Genomic DNA, 20275 nt, shown 5'->3' with positions numbered 1-20275 from the left:
TTTCACCAAGATATTTTCCTATGCGGTATAGTTTCAATTCTTTCCAAAATTTTATGCTGATAAGTAGAAACGATATATTTGCTTGGGCGAAAAAAAATTCTGGGCAAATGTTTTTTTACCTGTTTCCGAGCGCTTACATTTGGGCGAATTGCGACTAGAAATAGAAACGCACTGAAAATAACGCAATGCTGATTATGCATAGTTGAGTAAACAACAACTCGCGATAAACTGTAAATCTGAATAAAGAAAAACAATAAAAGAAAAGCTTTTTAGTGATGAGCCTCGATTTTGTTGATCCGTACAAAATAAAAGGAAAACTCATTCGATATAATGTGCCGATATGTTGTCTAAAGCTTATATCGACACTTCTCTTTGTGTAATAAGGAATACAACTAATAGTAGTTTATGTGTATAGAATACCAGCCTTCCTGTGTCTGTGTCCTTTCTTTGCTACTCTGAGTATGAGTTTTCTATTATTTATCATGTGAAAACTTCGCGACCTTTCTTGAGTGCACTGTCACGCAAACAGATCTACATAGGGGTGGGCGTAGGGGGAGGGGGTTCGCAGACACTGTTTGAATGTTCAATTTTTATTTTGAACCTGGAATTGTAAAACAAATTGTGCAAAGTATATTTTCGAGCATATTGCGTATACTATTGCGTGAGTCGTCATTCTTCGTTACCCTTTTCCAATTTTCCTAAAATAAACCACAACTCACACAACATCATATTTTTTTAATTAGCTGAAGTCTGCTCTAAACTATTTTATCCAATGCCCTAATGTATACGAATAATGAATCATGTTCTCAAAATGTATTTTAAAAGATCCACAATACTATTTGTACTCATAAAAGTCTCAGACCCTTAAAATACAATGAATAATGACTTCACAAAAGGGTTTACAAAGCATTACCCTCCTGCGCAGAGGTTTCTGTATTGCTCGTTTACTTTGCTCCACACAGCAAAGTAAATGAACGACACAGAAAGCTCTGTGTAAAAGGGTAACAAAGCAACCACTCAAAAACTAATTGGTTCTGAAATGAATAAAAAAAGTCCGTTTTTTTAAATGTTACCAAATGTTGGCCCCCAAAGAGAAGGAAGGGAAAAACTGGTACACATAAGCACTTCATTTACCAGATGCCACTGGGACAAATCTTCCTTCATGCTTTTGCTTACACCTCGATCTCCAGTGGCGTCTCTCGCGGGTCATGTTATGCACAGCGATAGGGGCAGGTAAACGGCATTTATATGAGCCTCGTCGCCACCCAATCCCGAGAGTTGACCGGTGATACAGGCATATATCCATCTCCTTGAAAATTTTTTGGTGTCGCAAAAATTGCAGCTCCAAAGGCGTAAGCGCGCAAATGCTCGTTAACACTGCGTGAACATGATGTCAGGGGTGTTGTTGCAACAGTTGTTGCAACGTTTTTTGTATAAAATCTGACCTCCACAAAAACGGAATGGATTTTTTTTTTATCTCCACTGGAAGTCTATTATAGCATTTGTCTACAAAAAAGTTTTACTTATTCGCTTATGCTTTATAGTTTTGCAATTTTTTGGCTAACCGAAAGTGGACTTTCGGAACGTGCATTTAAACATTTTCCCAAGCTCTCAGGATATAATGCTTTTTTTCTGGCACTGCTAACGGTCTAAGTAGTCTATGGTGGGCCCTTGCGAGCTTTTTATTAGGGTAATGTAGGGAAAAAGGGGCTGGGATACTTTTAAAACATTGGTATTCTAATCCTAATTTGATTATACTTTATCCACACACTTTCATTTGAGTTGTTTTTGACACGAATCTCATCAAAAGACAATTTGCTGCTATGTCGCTATATCACGTGCCTGACTCGAATAGTTAGTTGTTGTTTCAGAGCGTTGCGTGACTCCGACACGAGCCGCTGCAAGGAGAGTGGCATTGAACTGGCCTCCTTTACCACTTTTCGTCTTTTACGTAATCTCTCATGGTATTCTATGGATTCGACTTTCAAAATTCAGCGCTCAACAAAAATATATGATAAAAAAATGGATGTGGCACGAATGTAATGATGATTCTGGCGTCGCAATAGAACTCACAATATGTCAAACCCCAAATCGAACTGACATGCAGAAAGCGAACAACGAACTTTGCAGTCTTAAATCTTGGACAAAAGCCGATGTACAATTTCATCACTTTGAAGGGTAACGATTGTCCGCGGTCTGAATCTACAAGGCTAAAGAATGCTGTAAACAAATGTCGAAACGCGATTCCCACGCTACAGATTCCCAAAGGATATAATATAGATTTAGGCACTGCCTAAAAGCGGAGCCAGCATTGAACACCTGTGTTGACTGATTGAGGTATTTTTGGGGGATCTAGGATCCTGCTCTTTACTGAGATTTATTTATTGTACCAACCAAATGGATCCAGGCCTTATTCAATAATTTAAATTATGCAGTACATCAAAGTTAACAAACACAATTCCTGGTGTGAATATTGCTGTCAAAGTTGTCAAGAGTCTAATGGTAAATTCTTATGTCCCATCATAGAAGTTTATAAATATATTTTTTTTAATCAAAACAATACTCCGACAAGCTTTGCCCTTGTGCAGAATAGGTCATGGATGTAACAGCATTCCACAGATTTGAAATAATATATTTAGACTGTTTAGATGCCATACTGTAATTTTTATGTATTGATTTAGTGGCGATTCTCTCATTCATTGGACCGAATATTCATAAAAATGTCTGGAAATTAAAATCCAAAAATATATCTCCTTTCATGCATTACATATTGGTGCACCCACCCTTTACCATATAGTGGCCTTGTTGTTGGTGCCTACTCCAAAATGAATGCAATGAAGAAAAAATAAATTGATTTTGGAAGCAAATCCTAAAAAAACATCTAAGGCATCACTGACAGTGCTAAAATGCTAACTTCTAATTTCAAACCAAACCCTTTCATTGATCTATGTTTGGGGTAGAGAGGAAGGAAAGAATATCAATTGACTAAAAAATAGTCGACGGGGGAGGAGGTATAAAGGGAATTGACTCAACTTGAAAGGTTTGTTGAAAAAAATATAACAGTAATGAAAATAATTTGATTGAGCATTTCTTGACATTTCCCCTTTCCCATTATCTTAACCCTTTCATCACCACAGGCCTCTAAAGAGGCCATGTCTATGCTATCCAAGCTATGTGAACAGAATTCTATTATTGAAAAGGAACAAGGTTGTTGCTAGTGTTATAAAGTTTAAGTATCCTGCCCTAAAAAACCCTTCCCTTAATAAAAGTTTCATTAATGTACATTTGTAAAGCTACATTCTGACAAGCTTTGTCCTTGCAAAGAACAAGTAATGGATGAAACAGGATTTCAAAGATAGAATATAGTGTCAGACACAATTTTAGATAAGATGCAATGCTGAAGATTTAATGTACCATTTGAAGTGGTGATTTTCCATCCCCACGGGAATTAATATCTACAAATACACATCCAGTAATGCATTATATTTTGGTGTTTTTAGAAACCCTGGATCCAACCATTCCAATGAAATAAATATAAACCTTTAAAATAAATGTAATGGAAAAGGAAAGGAAATCCTAAAAAGAAGATATAAGTGAAAGTACTAAATAAAAATTTCTAATTTAAAAATCAAATCTGTTTATTAATTTATTTTTGGTGTAGAGAGGAAGTAGCAAAGAGCATCAATTGCATAAAAATAGTCAACATGGAGAAGGAAAGAAAGAAATATGACTCTTCTTTAAATGTTTGAAAAGAAAATATAATAACAATAATGTGATAATTATATTCAGTACTTTCCTAAAATATCCCCTTTCCCATTATCTTTAGGTTAATAGAAAACTGTTTTCGTTACAGATTTATTATTTAAAAAGCAAAATTATGTTTTTAGTGTTATATAATATAAGTATCTTGTTCTAAAAAAAAACCTATTGAGTGTGTACTGCTGAATCACATAGTAATGTCCTAGTCATTTGAGCCCCCTCCCTTATGGTCCTGGGGAAGTCAGGGGTTAATGTGGGGTTTTAGATTACTTTTTAACCAGAATATATCAAGAGGGGTGGTGGTATTGACTGTTTTTGACTCTTAACTTGGAAACAGGCTTTTATTAAAGTCTAATCCCCCACCCTTTCCTGGGACCATGTGTGTGGGGGTATCAAATGACTAGTAAATAAGAACTCCCTACTGTCTTTCAGACATGTCTTTCAAGACATGGTTTTCAATTCTCATGTCTTCCAGTCTTTAGCATTCATCTTGGCCCTCAGGTAGTCCCTGGTTCATAAAAGAGTAACATTTCTTTCAAAACAATCTTATCATCAAGACATTTATAATCTGACTAATTTCCACAAATATTTGAAAACATAATAATAAACACATGACATGTAAGATGCAGACAATAACAATACATATTGGCAACAGGGGTTAAATTTTTGTTTTGTTTTTATCCTCGGTAAGGAAAATTTTTCTTGTAAGTTGAAAAAGCTGCTGTATCTTCTAAGGATATGTATCTTCTTAGGACTAAGAGCACAGGATATAAAGACAAGAACGGTCTTCTTTAGCAGTATTTGACAAATGCAACACGATATTGGTTAGCCTTTATGAAATATCTCAACACAATCAATCTGCCCTGAAGAAGTCTTATTAAAGACGAATTCAAGTATTTGTTGTATTGTATTTTATTCAACACAATCAAGAATATAGATAAAACGAAGAATGTCAAAACAAAACCTGTTATGCTCAAATAATTTGATTACTAAGTTAAGTACTCGCATTCTCAAAGCATACAAAAAGGACAACAAAAAGCCTAATAACTGTCATATCCTCAATAGACAATACAAATTGTCGTCCGAAACTCACCTTGCATTGTTTTTTTGATCGTTTTCTTGTGGTTCTTTTCGCTTTTTAATGTGAACTGTTACTTGCTTAAATTTACTAGCTAAAACCAGATAAATCTTGGCGTGAATGAATGTTAGTAGATCTCCTCTAGTTGACTTTATCCTTAAGTCACAAAATTTGAGGCAAAATAAATAATCATCGCATAATCGACAAGAACTTTTTCTCTTGCTCCGTGCTTGTATTTAGTCGCCATTTCGGGGCCGAGTGGGGCCTGGGAGTCGGGCGGCTGACTGACTGGCTGGCTGGCTGACTGACTGGCTGGCTAGCTGGCTGGCGAGTGACACCACAGGGTACCCGCGCGATGACCACAAAAACCAAGTCGCATACCTATACCATATTTCTATGCCTATGGGGCTACGCGCGCGGCCTGCGGCCGCGCTTAGCTCCGCTATCACCATCAATCGCTATGAAAGCCAGATCTCTCTTTAAGGTATGCTTCATTTGTAATTTAGGTATAAGGTATATCGAGGAAAAGAATAACTTTATTTATTTGAGTTGATATTTGATCTTCTACGCAATTAGCAAAGAGTTGTTTTCTGAGTAGTAGTGCTATTTTTAGTCGCAAATACCCCGGGAAATACCTAAAATGTAAGCGCTTGGAAACAAGTTAAAAAAATATTGCCTCAGAAAATATTATGCCAAGAATCAAATATAGTATATCTTCTTAACGTATGAGGATTTTGGAACGAATTAAATTTATACAACATAGAATAATATATATTTTTAAAACGGTACCGAAACGCTCCTAGAAAATTACCATAATATTTGTCGTCCCCATGCAAACTTTAAAAGCACGACTAACCAGAATTACTACCACGAGATAGATAAACAATCAGAAATTGCATTTCTGGTGTTAATTTGTAGAAATCCGCCGTTGCGCTCGGGTTAGAAGCGCTTTTCCCGCACCATCGAAATTAGCCTATTTTCTTGCCTCCGCAGACCTCTTACAAACTTTTCTTAATTTACCTCTTCAAAAAACAAACTTTATCACGATTACTAACTCACATTAGGGTATCAATCGGCAGGGGTCTTGTTTCGAATTCTTTTCCTTCATGTACCAGTTCATAAAATTGGAGACATTTCATTAGCAAGCATGTTAGTTTCACTTGGAGTATAATTTTTATTCACTGTATGACATCATTTAAAATACTTAAGATTTAGTGAGAGTAAATATTTCTTTTATTTAAATAGATACGGGCATGGAAGACCATTGGATATTATTATTCTAAATAAAAGATGCCAAGTCTGCAATGCTGTCTCTGCTTTTATATCTCGAGTTTGAAAGCTTCCAAGTAAATACAGTGTATTTCTGGTTTACTTTCTAATTACTATAATTCTCTAATCGTATTGCGGGTGAGTTGGACTCGTCTAGTAACTACGTTGCCATAGTGATGTACGTGAGCTACCTTTGCAACGCTTTTATTTGGCTTTTCCATTTTCCGTTGAGTATCAGACGTGTACCCAGGATTGGCTGTGGGGGGGGGGGGGGATCAAATGCATATCAAAATTTGTGTGACCTTCAAACCTGCTCGGTCAATCTCTTAGAGGCCTGGGGCCGATTAGCGATTAGCGCTAACCTAGGGTTAAATTTGCTCTAACCCACGATTACATTTTTACCCCCGGATTAGTTCTGTTCTCGAAACGCTGGTTAGTGCTAAATCTGGGTCAGTTTGGAGGTAAAATCTAACCCTGCTCGCGAGGTGGGTTAACTCGCTAACCTACAGTTTAGTGGTGTAACACAGGCATCCCAAACATTTTAGTAGAACTAAAGTTTCATGAAATAAATTTGCCGACAAAAAAGACAAAAACAATGAAGACAAAAACAATCAAATGTCCTAACATTTCGCTTTGTTATGCGACCTTCGTCGAAAATAGTGCTGGGACAGACAGAAAGTTACATGAAATGCTAATACACATCATTATATCACTGACTAAATCTACTTGATTGCAGTAAATGCAAATAGTTCAAGTTGGCCAAAGAAGGGTAGCTGTACTAACTTTCACACTTGTCTCCAGAAAAGCCTTCCGGACAAAGACATCTTGGGACGAGAGTTTTGCAGTCAATCTCACATGTGCCTCCATTTGAACAAGTAAACGAACCATCTTTACAGGCTTGTAAGCTTAGTGTGAACTGTAATATAAACAGGCAATGATTAGGCATGATGTAGCCAAACTAGACAAAATACTGATCGTCTTTTTATACTGGCACGTATATTCTCAGCAGCAGCTAAATATGATATATTCTTGTATCGTTGTTAGCGCACGCCGCACGACAAGCCTCTTGCTATATAAATCAATAAATCGTGTTGGATTTTTATGGCCACCTTTAATGACGTTTAATTACTTTGTCAATTTAAGGCCTAACAAACTAATTTGCTAATTGTACTGATTCATAACGACTAGGTGGGGGCAAATTTAGCCAAGAGCCAAAACCTGAGGCCAACCCCACCGAGGCCGTGCGCGCGCTTCAACGGCAACAACAACACCAGCAAACTATAATGGTCAATGTCGATAAAAGATTTAATATACTAATGAAATACTAAAGACAACAAACCAGGCCAGTCTCCTAGTCTGACGAGAGTAAATCTATTGACCAATTAGGTGTAATGGTTACCAGCCCCTGAATGACATGCCTTTTTCGGCTGCCAAACTGGCCGCCCCGATGCGAAAAAAGTGCGATTTATAGCTTGAACTATCTAGCCCGCAAAATGTGAGAGCTGTTTGAAAAATTCGGTTTTTACTGGTGAGTGGTTGGTGGAAGAAAAAAGCGGGCCACTATCCGTCCCCCGTAGCTCGCACCAACGAAGGAAAAAAGCGACGGGGCAATATTGTTGTGCGGGCTCGCGTTGAATAATGATCGAAACAGGCCGCCTTTTTATGTTGCGTTTGTAATCAGTGATAACAATTTTCCCTGCCCGCACCTGGTCATTCGATTTAGGAAAGACAGTGTTTGTTGGTGACAACGGAATATCGCAGATCGGGGGTCTTGGCGGTCAATTATCCGACTCAAAAGAAACCATAAAATGTTACCATAAACATTGTTTGGCACAGTAGGCGTTAGTAAGCTGAAGTGATTGTCTCATTTAGTCAAGAGCACACCACGAGCCCCCCTTACTGAAACACGTTAAAATGGCATATTTCGTCGTTTGAATATGTTCTGATGCCAAAAATATCCATTTTAAAAATTTCTTGGAAGAAATGATCTATTTCTTTTTCCCAGGAGGGACTTTATCGCCCTATCCAGAATGGTTGTTTTGAACATTGTCACGTTTATATGCTATTTACTAGGACTATCACGTTAATAACCCGTGGAAATATTGGGTAATTAACTTAGTCAGCTTAAATAGAACCTTTTTTCATTGGCAAATTTAAGTCCATAGGGACTTTATATTAAAGTACGAAAAATCCAGAATGGTCCTTTTAAGTGCTGGCTCCAGTCGCGATAGGGCGATACAGGGACCAATCTTTTTTTCCGGCCAGCAGTAGTTAGGCATTTTAGCATATGAATAATTTTCCGTATAAATGATCGGGACGATCTTTTTCCCAACGCTCCAGCGCCCCTTAAAATATTCCCAGTACAACTAGTTTGACCCAGCAACCGATGGGTCTAACATCTTCCCAGCCAGCAGAAAAAGGGCTGCGGAACAGATATTTTGCGGAACAGATCTGTTTTGTGCCCTTGTTTAGTGCCGCGATCAAAACAAACCTCATTTTAAACTTTTCATTTTAAACTCATCTTAAACGAGTAATCAATGCTTATCTACAAATCGCATAAAACGTACCTGAGCGGATCTTAACTGTGAGTATATCCATCCTTTTTTCCTTTTAAACTCTGGGTTTTTGGGATTTGCGTCGGCCAACATCTCGACTCCGTATGTGTTCAATTCGCAGGCCCCTCCTTCCGGTCGAGACACTTCGTAATTCACCGATATACACCAGTCTTGCTGCAGACACCGCTGACTACATGACATCTGACTTTGGCCCTGAAGACGCTTTTTCACATGCTTGCTCTGTAGGGCAAGGTCAACTTGAGTTATGCGCGCGCCTGCTGAATGGATGGACGCTGGACAGTAGGATTCGTGGCTTGATGCTGCTACGGCAACAAGAAAGTTGAAGTATAATACCAGGCTTCTGACCTTCATTTTGCTGTAAAAGAATCGTATAGTCTTTTAGAAGAATGGCATAAAACAATGATTTGATGATATTTAACCACCAGACATAGCATAGATTTTAACTTACTATTTTTGTGGTCAAGACGGATAATCCTACAATAAACTGCTCATGTTGATAAGAATTGTGTGCAGAACGCAGTCACGCAGTCGCGAAGGCACAAACATTTTGCTCGGAAGAATAAATCCAGTACACGCTTTTATTTAATGAGAACCTTTTTATAAGAACATCCAGCTATTTAAAGAGCATTGTATATAGGGGGTCCGAGGACATGCTCCTCTGTAAAACCAATTTCAAACATCTAAAATGCTAGAAATTGTTCAACCTAAATACATTAATCCATGGCAACCCGGTCAATGCTGTATGAGTACGATAACCAACAGCTAGCAACAATGACCAAGCTGAAACTAAATGGATGGAATAACCCTAATCTAACATTGGAGACAAAGACGTAGGTCTGTCTATGAGAGATATTCTGCGAGTGTCGTTAATCCAACTCTCTATCATGAAGACAGTACAAGGGAGACTTGCCTGGATACAGGTTAACGCCTGATGATTCTCAATTTAGAAGCGTAGTGGGGGTGCTGTGTGACGGATGAGGGGTTCGTATTCGCGCAATTACTTAGAGAGCCATGCAATAGAATCGACGTAGTCACCAGAAACAGATGCGTTTATAGTAGGGTGTAGAAGGTTTATAGCGGAGCCATCGCCCTCGCGCGGAGCCCCATAGGCATAGAAAAATAGTCTATAACTAGGCGACTGAGTCTTTGTGGTCAATGACGTCAATGTCACAAGCTGCCAGCCAGCCAGCCGCGATCTGCCCCGGCCCAGGTCTCTAGGGCGCGCAAAACAATATGGCGGCCGCTAGAGTATTTCTAACCTAAAAAACACAAAAAACTGACTGCAAATAAGCCAAGAGTTGTTTTGTTTTCAAACTTTTTACACCTTTTTTATTGTTTCAAATTTATATATTAAGTACTTACCTCAGGGACTAAAACTTAAATTCTAGGCTGTATTAATCAAATTCGATCTCTAAAATCTGCCATTCACCATCTATCATAGGAAAATAATAACTATTCACGAGATTGTGGACCTCATCACAAGCCTAATTTTTTTAATGTTCATACATTCTCTGTATTCACCCGCATTGGCTCTCTTGTTTTGTTTGTTTTTTCTTCACATATTTACTCAATTTCACCCGTTTTTACAAGACGTCTGTCCAAGTTGGGTTGACAGCTATGAAATACTAGAAATAAAACCAAAAGTGATATTAATTCATTTCCATGAATGATTGGTCAAATTCTCACTAAGATGAACAATGCTAAAATAAATTGAGAGCTTTTTTCCTAAAACCCTATTTATTAATAATTTGTGAAAAACAACATATATTTGAAAAACACTTGAAATTTAAATCGACTATTCTGGAATTCTGGTTTGATTCTAAAAAAGCTACACATGCAGGACCTTGTGGATCCGTTATTACCTAAAAAATATGCCTTGTTTTTATACCACCTGACAATATTTTGAATAACCCTGGGTATCTCAATGTTTCTTACAAAACCTAAAAACTTTTTGTTTTCTCATATCTCACATATCTATATAATTGTACCCCAAAGTGGTCCCAAAGTAAAATTTAGGTTTCAAAGGAAGCCAAGACAGCTTTTCTGTAGAGGAGCAATTTGCTTGAAAGCTATAGTTTTTTCCCTCTACAGTTCTCCTATTAAAGCTCTTTCAGCCTCATATATTCATTTCTGCTATGGGTATTATTTTAGAAAATTTTAGTTGAGACTATTGAGACAGTTTTAGGTTTGATGAATTAGGTTTTTGTTATATAATATTTGTATTGTTTGTAAGGAAATTTTAAGTTTTCTCTTAAATACTTTTCTCCAAATTTGTTGAATCTAAGCCAGAGATTCTTAAAACAAGATGAGACACTGAAAACATGCTGCTGGCTCAGAGGCATGACTCATGGCAGGATGTACATATTAGGCATTGGTATTTAATATAGGTCACCAAAAATAAACACATTTAACAGACTTAAAAGTAAATACTTTTTACAAATAGAAATATTGTTCTAAATAATGAATCAACGTTAAAAAGTAAAACCTAGTTTTTTTTCGCAAGTTATTCTGACAGGTTCTTGTATAATGTGCATTTAATGACATTTAGGCTATTTAGGTTCATAAAAAGTCTCTCGCCTTTTTTATAAATATATGATGACAATGAGTTATGGTCAAGCAATTGATGTAGATAAGTTAATAATAAAAAACAGGTCTTCTATGTGATCCCTTAAGATCATGTTTAAAACTATTTAGAAATCAATTTTCATATGTTAAGCCAGTAAATTCATATTTTATAAAGCAAATTAATACAATTAACAATTGTAGGCTAAATAGATGTTCTAGTTTGACAATTTTAGGCTAACAGGATCATTCTAGGTTCTTTTATGTGGTTCTTAATTTTATAATAAAATAAGGTACCGGTTGTCAGAATTGTTTTGATAAATTAGAGTGGTTTTGATCCACACTTAGCAAAGTTACATTCTAAAGCAAGAAAGAGAAGGTTAATAAAGATATTTTTCCAATATTTGCATTTTGTAAACCTTACACAAGAAAAAGAAAATTATAAATCGCTATCCTGGAAAATTAATTAAGGTAATTTAAAAAAAAAAAGGAATTGGGACAGTACAGGCAGGGACTTATACGTCAAATCCACTACTATAGTGTGATTTGCTGATATACTTATCAATGTATAGGAATGTGATATGTATTTGTTTATTGTTTTTAATACTGAAGATAACAAAATAGCACTTATTCTTCTAGGAGGAATTTTAATTGATCCTCATTTTTATAATAAATACTACCTACTTACCTGATAATCAAAGTATCAATTTATTTTAATAATTTTGCTGTATCAGTTGTCTATCAAGTATTATTATTATACTAAGAGCTCAACCCCTTCGGTTTTCCTTTATAGTTCTTTGTAATTTCAATAAAATCTTAAATAACATTTTTGTTCTAGGTGTTCCCTAGGAGGATTTGGAGGACACCACTTTAAATAATAATTGCAGTTTTGGAAAACATGCAATCTTTATATGTTTCACATAGGTTGCTTTTTTGTGGGTGATGGAACATGATGCATAATGAAAGTGGAGGGGAGGGGGTTCTACTTTAAGTGTATGCTAAAAAATCATACTGGCTCCGCTTTTAGGCAGTGCCTAAATCTAAATATTAAGAAAAAGAGGAATCACTACTGGGAGCGGATGAAATGAAAGTAGTGTGCGAGCCGAGCCATTCAGCATCACGACGAATTAGCTGGGTATCTGAAGAGCCAGGAAGAAATGGTTAGAAGATTTTAAAGAAGTTGAACTTTGAGATCAGAAATATCAAAGAAAAGTGAGAGCAATGAAGATTTTTGTAAGATAAAGAAAGAAACAGAAATAGAGAGACTATAACGAGAAACCTAACAGAACCGACACCATTCAAGGATGATTGAAGAAAAAAAACTGAACAATCTGAATAAGCAGGTGAGAGATATAAAAGTGGAGCTCAAAGTGAACAAGATTCAACCACAAAAGAAATAGCCTCGTTGCAGGCGGTACTCGGTGTTATTATCGCGGAAAACCCTCTCCGTTCGGTGATCGGGCGCCATCTTGTATTAACGCGGCTTATAATACACGATGGCGCCCGATCGCCGAACGGAGAGGGTTCTCCGCGATAATAACACCCGCCTGCAAGCAGGCTACAAAAGAAACCCTTACCATAACAGAAAGGTGCAGAGGTGAGAAAAAACTACAGAAACAAGTGTGACTACTTTTGGAAGACTGTTGCGCACAAGCTTGGAAAGTACTATAGCCTATGGCAAACGATGCCTAAATTGTGGCTAAAACAACCATTTTGCAGCCTTAACTGCAAGTCAGAAAGAGGGACAGAAGACAAACGTACAAGAACATTTAAGCTTATCCATCAAGTCAGCCTTGAACCAAAGCATGGTGATTCTAGCAGTGGATCGGATAGTGAATCTGGTGTTATCTTCCAAGCACCTTTCCACCTGTTCCATGTAAAGAAAGTAATATCAGGCGAGCCCAAGGGTACTGTATCAGTGAGACTCGGGGACGTGAATGCACATGTTCAACCCGATAGTGGAGTGTCAACCTAATGGACGAGTACAAAACAAGGCGCTTTTCCACCGCTTTGAAGAGATTTAAGATTTGAGAGAATGCAAAAAGACCCTGAAGACCATCCAGACCAACTTTCAAGTGTGAGTGGAAATTCAAGTCACCATTCGGAACAAGAACCGTGGAGTGAAAACTCGCTCCGTGGTGATAAGAGAAAAAAATGGATTCGCCACTACTCATAGGAAAAAAAACTGAACAAGCTTGGAATGTTGAAGATTGATCCAGATGGGGGCATCAGAGAACCCAATAATCTAATGATTAACACGGTGAAGCAAGCAACATAGAGTGAAGAAATTGCTGGACAGTTCAAGCCGAAAATGGATTCAAAAGCAAATCCGGAAGCACAGCGGCCAAGGAACTTTGACTACTACTTTATTTGCAACAACTCCTCAAGAAATGTCTCAACCAGGGAATACAACAGGGCATTTTTGAACCAGTTCCAACTGGAGAACCTTATTACCAACATCGGACAAGGATGCGGGGATGCCCCCGCGAATAGAGAAATGTGTAATGGAAAAGCAAGATGATGACACCGAGCTGATTATCGAGTCAGGGAAAGACGATGAAGACCCAGTAGATTACATTTCCGACAGTCCCGGAGACTGGGGGTGCCAGCACAGAGAATATTATTAAATGGACCGTAGATGGAGAGCACGCTGTAGTGCTAGCAAGAATTAGAGACATTAGAAGATAAAAACAGAAACTGGTAGAGAGAATAGCAAGAGGTAACTGGGAGAAGTTCAGAAGGACATACAGCCATACTGCTATTTGAGCCATGAACACTTCAGAAGGACATACAGCCATACTGCTATGTGAGCCATGAACACTAAGTCGCAGAAGGATTGGTATTCCGTAAAGAAAGAATCGTACTTCCAGAAGTACTACAGGGAACGATTGTCAAAGTCGGGCACAAAATGGCAAGACGAATACCATGCAAATGCTGAGAGAGAAGTATTGGTTCACAAACATGAACAGCATGATAGATACAGCAGCCGACCAGTGCCAAGTAGCAACCAAAAGCTACAAAAAAGAACCTACTAAGCCAACACAAATCCATACTAAACGTTGGAGACCGTCAACAGATTTCTTCGAACCAGACGGACAATACAACCTTGTGGTTATAGACAAAAGGAGCAGATACCCAGTAGTGGAGAAAGTGCCGAGCGAAAGTCTGGACGAGTCAGAAAAGGGAAGAACATCTTTGCAGCATTCGTGACACCCAAGAGGGTAGTAAGCGATAATTGACAACCTTTCAATTAAAGGACTATGAGGATTTTGGAAAGGAGGAAGGGTTCGATCCCCATAGGATAACACCAGGGCATCCAAGAAGAAATGAAGAAAGCAAGAAGTTCGTGCAAACACTAAACAAATCCGAACGGATAACAAGCCTTGAAGGCAAGGACAAGTACGGGAGGCAAGGCCATCCTCAACATTCTAGTAGCATGCAGAACAACACCCCACCCTGCTACGGGAGTACACCTTATGAACCATGCGAGTTGTAAGTGTTTGAACCAAGCCACATTCCCAGAAATAAGAGACAACATGGCCGCCACCGATGCGTAATAGTGCACATACAATGTCAAAATGTCTGCCATTTATTATAAGGAAATGTGAGGAGACATCACAATTTATCACATTTTCTCGTTTCAGAGATTTGGGGCTCACGATGCAGGACTCGAAAAAAAACCCTTGCCATTCGAGTGATACACTTTCCGTTCAAATGATGCCAGAGAAAGCCCTATAATTGTTCCTTGGACATTGCACTTTTGTTCGCTTGAGAGCATACAATCCTCCATACATTCTCTGTAATTTCATTGAAATCTGGCATAAAAGTAGTCGTTTAAAAGGTAGAACTGTTCGCCGCATCACAGATGCAGGACTCGAAATTGGTAAATCGACTGTCCTTCCATCAAATTGGCCAATAAAATAGGCAGTAGCGCCTTCCAATCTTGTTCCCGAAGAAATAACATTTTATGTTGTTATGCCTAGTTCAGGAACCATTATTGTTGTCTTTAAGATACAGACTGAAGCAAGGAAAACGGTGCGCTCCGCAAGAACAATTTATCTCCGTTCGTCCGTTCTCCATTTTGTTTTTAAACGGCCCCACGGCTTTCTGGGATAGACACAGGGGAACCATACAGCCTTTCTAAAATACATTTTGTTTAAATTTGCGCATATAATGTTTTCCAACCTCAGCAAGACTGCCGCACTTCCATTATCATTGGACGTATCAAATCAGAAATTCCCCTTGAACGTTTAAATACCGCTAATACTACTTTTATTTGGAATTTTAGTCAACCTGATTAAAAACTTCTAGTGTAACAACAAAAGGTAAGCCCCTGTGCTGGCCGGAATCTTGTTTTTATTTGTGATACCGCTGTTATTCCTCGCGGGCCTAGCAAAATGTGAGCCCAGAGAAACCGCTGGCTAATGTCCCTTATTTCTGGGAATGAGATTACACCCCACCCTGCTACGGGAGTACACCTTATGAACCATGCGAGTTTTAAGTGTTTGAACCAAGCCAGATTACACACCAACAAGGAGAACGACGGAGGAGGAAGCGATAGACGCCAAAGACGAAAAATACAAGCAGAATATGAAGGCAAACAGAAAGAACAGAAAATACGAAGGGTCACAGTTCATTGGCCTCAAGGCTAATTATCTCAAGGATTGTATTACCTAAATCAAGAGACTTTCTGTTGGTATTCTTTGCACCTTTAGGATAAAACCTGTAGCTTTCAGACCGATCAAGTAATGATTCATCAAGCAAAATGGTTGCCTGGAGTTAAAGTCGTTGAAGTTGAATCACATCATAGTGCTTCTCAAAAAAACGACGATGAACGATGAATAAAGCCAAGGAAAAATTTGGGTTTTCTATTTGTCTTTCTTTAGGCCGGTTTAAATTTAATTCTATTTAAATCTTGCACGGTCTTGCTTATTATATATTTTTTTTCGGTAAGCAAGTTCTCACATTACCAGTTGGCCACGCGCGGTTTCTTGTTTTCCCGCCTTTATGAAATCGGTAGACAAGTTAAGGTAATTCCCTTGAAATAAAACTTTGCATAAACAATATTGAAGTTAAGGGCTTTCAAAATATTTAATAAAAAAATAGGGGTAACCGACCTCGTTTCACAACAGAGGGGCGTAAAGATGACGCGTTTTTACTGATCGAGCGAGGGAAAAGCACTCTTAGTTTTCAAAAATAGTGCCTATAGTGTTTAGAAAATTAAGTTCTGTTTGTCGAGCTGCCAAAATCCAATCTCCCAAACAATAACCCGTAGTAGCTAGCGTTCAAAACAAATCACATTTAAGAGATCAAACTAAAAGACACTGTTTTCGCTACTAATTATACAGTAAAAAGCGCCATTTTGAAGTATTTTTACGGCTTTTAAGAGAAAATAAACAAACTTCTACAAGCCAACTTTTTTCTTCTTTCAGTATCATTTTTTCGTATATATTTAACTATTTGAACAAATAAATAATGGGGGTAACCGACTTCCTTTTTCTGTAAAAGCGATTTTAAGTAAAAAAACGCGAGTCTTGCTTTTTTTTTTCTTATTCAACTGTGGCGCACGCGCACTAAATACCGGAAAATTCGAACAAACAGCGCGCGCCACTATGCGCAGAAGGGGTGCGCAGTGCAATTCGCGCAAAAACGGAAGTAGTTGATTTGTTTTTCTCGTCGCAAATAATAAAAAAAATAATAATAAATAAAAACCAAAGCCCTCGATCTGATATTTCTCCATACAGACCTCGCACTCGGTTAATAATACTTTAATCCTGCAGTTAAAATATGATTCAATGCCAAAAATCATTACATAACTTTTGATAGCGTTTCGAATGTTGGACCGGAATCAAACTAAGCGTAGAAAAAGCAAAAGCCAACATTATCTGTACCTTCAGTAACAATTCAACACATATTTTATTTACGACTATTTTAAAAGGAATTTTCGGGATTTATAGTGGCGTCTTATAGAGTCATCAAGAATAAATTTATTTGCATAATTATGTACATCATATAAATCTAGAAATTAGTTGTTATATCATGTTGTTTGTCCAGTTGTTATATCATGTTGTTTGTATGTGAATGAAAGACAAAAAACAAAAATAATAATAAAATGTAAATGAGATGCTTTTGGTAAAAAAAATGAAAATAGGGCCAACTCATTGTGCAGCTGAGAAAATTCGGCAAATTTGTTTGCCGCGCTTTTGGCCGACTCTCCATAGCAGTGTTCGCAGGAAAAAGAATTTTGACATCATGTGTTTTTTTTTACCAGAAAGTATTTTTCACAAATTTAACTGCAGTTCCAAACATAAAATTTTAAAAGGACACACTTAAGATACATTTTTCTTTCTTCAAGTGTCTAAGTGCTTAGAGATTATAAAACAAAATTGGAACAAATTATGTAAGAATGTTCACTTAATTTGTACGGATAGATTTGTATATGCGTGCATTACGGTATGTTTATAACTTCTTATGCTAATTTTGGTACTTACCAGAAAAGAACTTCGAGAATCGACATTCACTTGAAAACAATGCTACCAATAGAATTTGATAAAAAATTAGCAAACTTACTTTATCACAATTTAAAAAAGCATCCGTTTCGCTAATAGCGGTAGCCTATCAATTCGAAATCGGTTTGCAGTTACATTTCTGTATAACGATTACTTACCTTATGTTTCAACGATCTTTTCTGCTCCTTTTCGCCTCAGACTGCTAAATCTAACGTTCACTGCGAATGAGCAAACAGGAGGATTTCATTTCATTAATACCGAAGACCAATAACGTTTTCCTAATAGAGGCAATTAAGCCAACCTTGACGAATAAACGCAAACACACCACATTTTGCACCGCTACACCTACACACATTTGATTTATCGGATTGTTTTGTGTAGACAACTATACCTTATTTTAAACTAAGCACTGTGAATAATTTGTATTTCAAAGTGTACACCGTTTTTAAAATTCCTTATTTTGACCAATATGGCATAAATTGATGAGTTGCTCATATCGGAGGGGATTCGCACCATCTGGAAATGGGATACAATGAATTTTAATAATTGCTCCGTTGGATCATCGACTGATGAGGTTGGAAACGCAACACAAACAAAATCAAGGTTCGCACTTAATTCGGATGGATTGTGCAACTCAAGTAACTCATCCACAGATGAAATCGTTTAGGTACTCCCTACTTCACCTTCAGTTGGAACTAAACGGCTAGCTTTGTTAATTGGAATTGCAGAATTTGTTAACTGCCCGCTATTTCGATTTTCCGATGAATCATTTAAATCGCGCCCATCTTTCTTAGGGGCTCGTCAACCACGCAATTCCAGATTTAAAAATAAAGCTTTTATTGGTCAAAATGTTATTGTCCAAATAGGATTTACCAGACTGTCAAGGCACATTTACTGCTACGAATACATTAATGTTGTTATCTTTCCGTTTTCGCTTTTTTCTAGAAGTTGATGTCTTTTTAAGTCAATCGAGAATTGATCTGAAATTTTACTCAATCACTAAATTTTTTGTTTTCCTTTTTCGCGAAAGGGATGGATTATAGATTACATACAAATGGAATTTTTTGTTACATCCGTGAGCAATTGACCATATTCTGATCACATTGCAAAAAAAATATAATACGTAGAATGCCTTAAATTCTTCTTCAATAAAACTGAGGTTTCTGTGTGGATACTTCAAAAAGCACTTGTTTAGTGGTGCTAGGAGAATCTGAAATACTTGAATGATCACACATTTTTGTTTGCTTGTTTGTTCAAAAAGCTTTTTTGCCTGCAAAGGCCACCTGTTCACTTTTCAAAACTAAATTTACTCAAAATCAAGTCGTGTTTATCTAGCAGCCCAAAAGTTGTTATTGGGGGTGTGTTCATAACGTCTTAGTAAATTTACGCTAATTTTGTACTTACGCGAAAATAACTTCGAGAATTGAGATTCCCTTGTAAAGCAATAGAATCTGATGAAAAATTAGCAAACTTACTTTAAAAACGTGTTTCGCGAATAGTGGTAGCCTATCGATTCGAAATCGGTTTGCAGTTACATTTCTGTATAACGATTACTAACCTTATGTTTCAACGATATTTTCTGCTCCTTTTCGCCTCAGACTGCTACATCTAACGTTAACTGCGAATAAGCAAATAGACGAGGATTTCATTTCATTAATACCGAAGACCAATAACGTTTCCCTAATAGAGGTAGTTATGACCACCTTGACGAATAAACGCAAACACACCACATCTTGCACAGGTACACCTACACACATTTGATTTATCGGATTATTTCGTGTAGACAACTGAACCTTATTTAAAACTAAGCACTGTGATTTTTTTTTTTATATCAAAGTGTACACCGTTTTGAAAATCCCTTATTTTGACCAATATGGCATAAATTGATGAGTTGCTCACATCAGAGGGGATTCGCACCATCTGGAAATGGGATACAATGGATTTTAATCATTGCTCAGTTGGGTTTGGACATCGCCTCGTGAGGTTGGAAACGCAATTACAAACAAAATCAAGGTTCGCACAATAATTCGGATGGATTGTGTAATTCAAGAAACTTATCCACAGATGAAATCGTTTAGGTACCCCCTACTTCACCTTCAGTTGGAACTAAACGGCTAGCTTTGTTAATTGAAATTGCATAATTTGTTAACTTCCCGCTATTTCGCTTTTCCGATGTAGCATTTAAATCGCGCCCACCTTCCTTAGGAGCTCGTCAACCACGCAATTCTAGATTTAAAAATAAAGCTTTTATTGATCAAAATGTTATTGTCCAAATAGGATATACCAGACTGTCAAGGCACATTTACTGCTACGAATACATTAATGTTATCTTTTCGTTTTCGCTTTTTTGTAGAAGTTGATGTCTTTTTAAGTCAATCGAGAATTGACCTGAAATTTTACTCAATCACTAACTTTTTTTTCTTTTTTCGCGAAAGGGATGGATTAAAGATGACTTACAAATGAATTTTTTGTCACATCCGTGAGCAATTGACCAATTCTGATCACATTGCAATAAATAATAT

The 20275-nt window shown here is 37.3% G+C and overlaps 1 protein-coding gene across 1 annotated transcript; it reads right to left on the bottom strand.

The window, feature by feature from the left end:
- Positions 1-5987: 5987 nt before the first annotated feature.
- Positions 5988-19379, bottom strand: LOC116616981. The gene is made up of 6 exons (XM_048734144.1): positions 19312-19379; positions 19158-19204; positions 17912-17971; positions 17736-17777; positions 8674-9037; positions 5988-7022 (listed from the first exon to the last, which is right to left on the bottom strand). Exons 4-6 carry the CDS (start codon positions 17759-17761, stop codon positions 6885-6887), a joined length of 528 nt encoding a protein of 175 aa, XP_048590101.1. The 5' UTR covers positions 17762-17777; positions 17912-17971; positions 19158-19204; positions 19312-19379; the 3' UTR covers positions 5988-6884.
- Between the last annotated feature and the right edge of the window lie 896 nt (positions 19380-20275).

Source organism: Nematostella vectensis, chromosome 11, assembly GCF_932526225.1.
Source record: "Nematostella vectensis chromosome 11, jaNemVect1.1, whole genome shotgun sequence".
NCBI classification, from domain to species: Eukaryota; Metazoa; Cnidaria; class Anthozoa; order Actiniaria; family Edwardsiidae; genus Nematostella; species Nematostella vectensis.
Note: the sequence above shows the minus strand (reverse complement) of the source record. Positions and strands in the feature narration are given on the sequence as shown.

Coding starts and splice junctions, on each gene's coding strand:
- LOC116616981 (XM_048734144.1), bottom strand. CDS start 17,761: ATGTCGATTCTCGAAGTTCTTTTCTG. Junction 9,038..17,735: donor ATTCTCGAAGTTCTTTTCTG/GTAAGTACCAAA, acceptor ATTCTTTTACAG/CAAAATGAAGGTCAGAAGCC. Junction 7,023..8,673: donor CACAGTTAAGATCCGCTCAG/GTACGTTTTATG, acceptor TTTATATTACAG/TTCACACTAAGCTTACAAGC.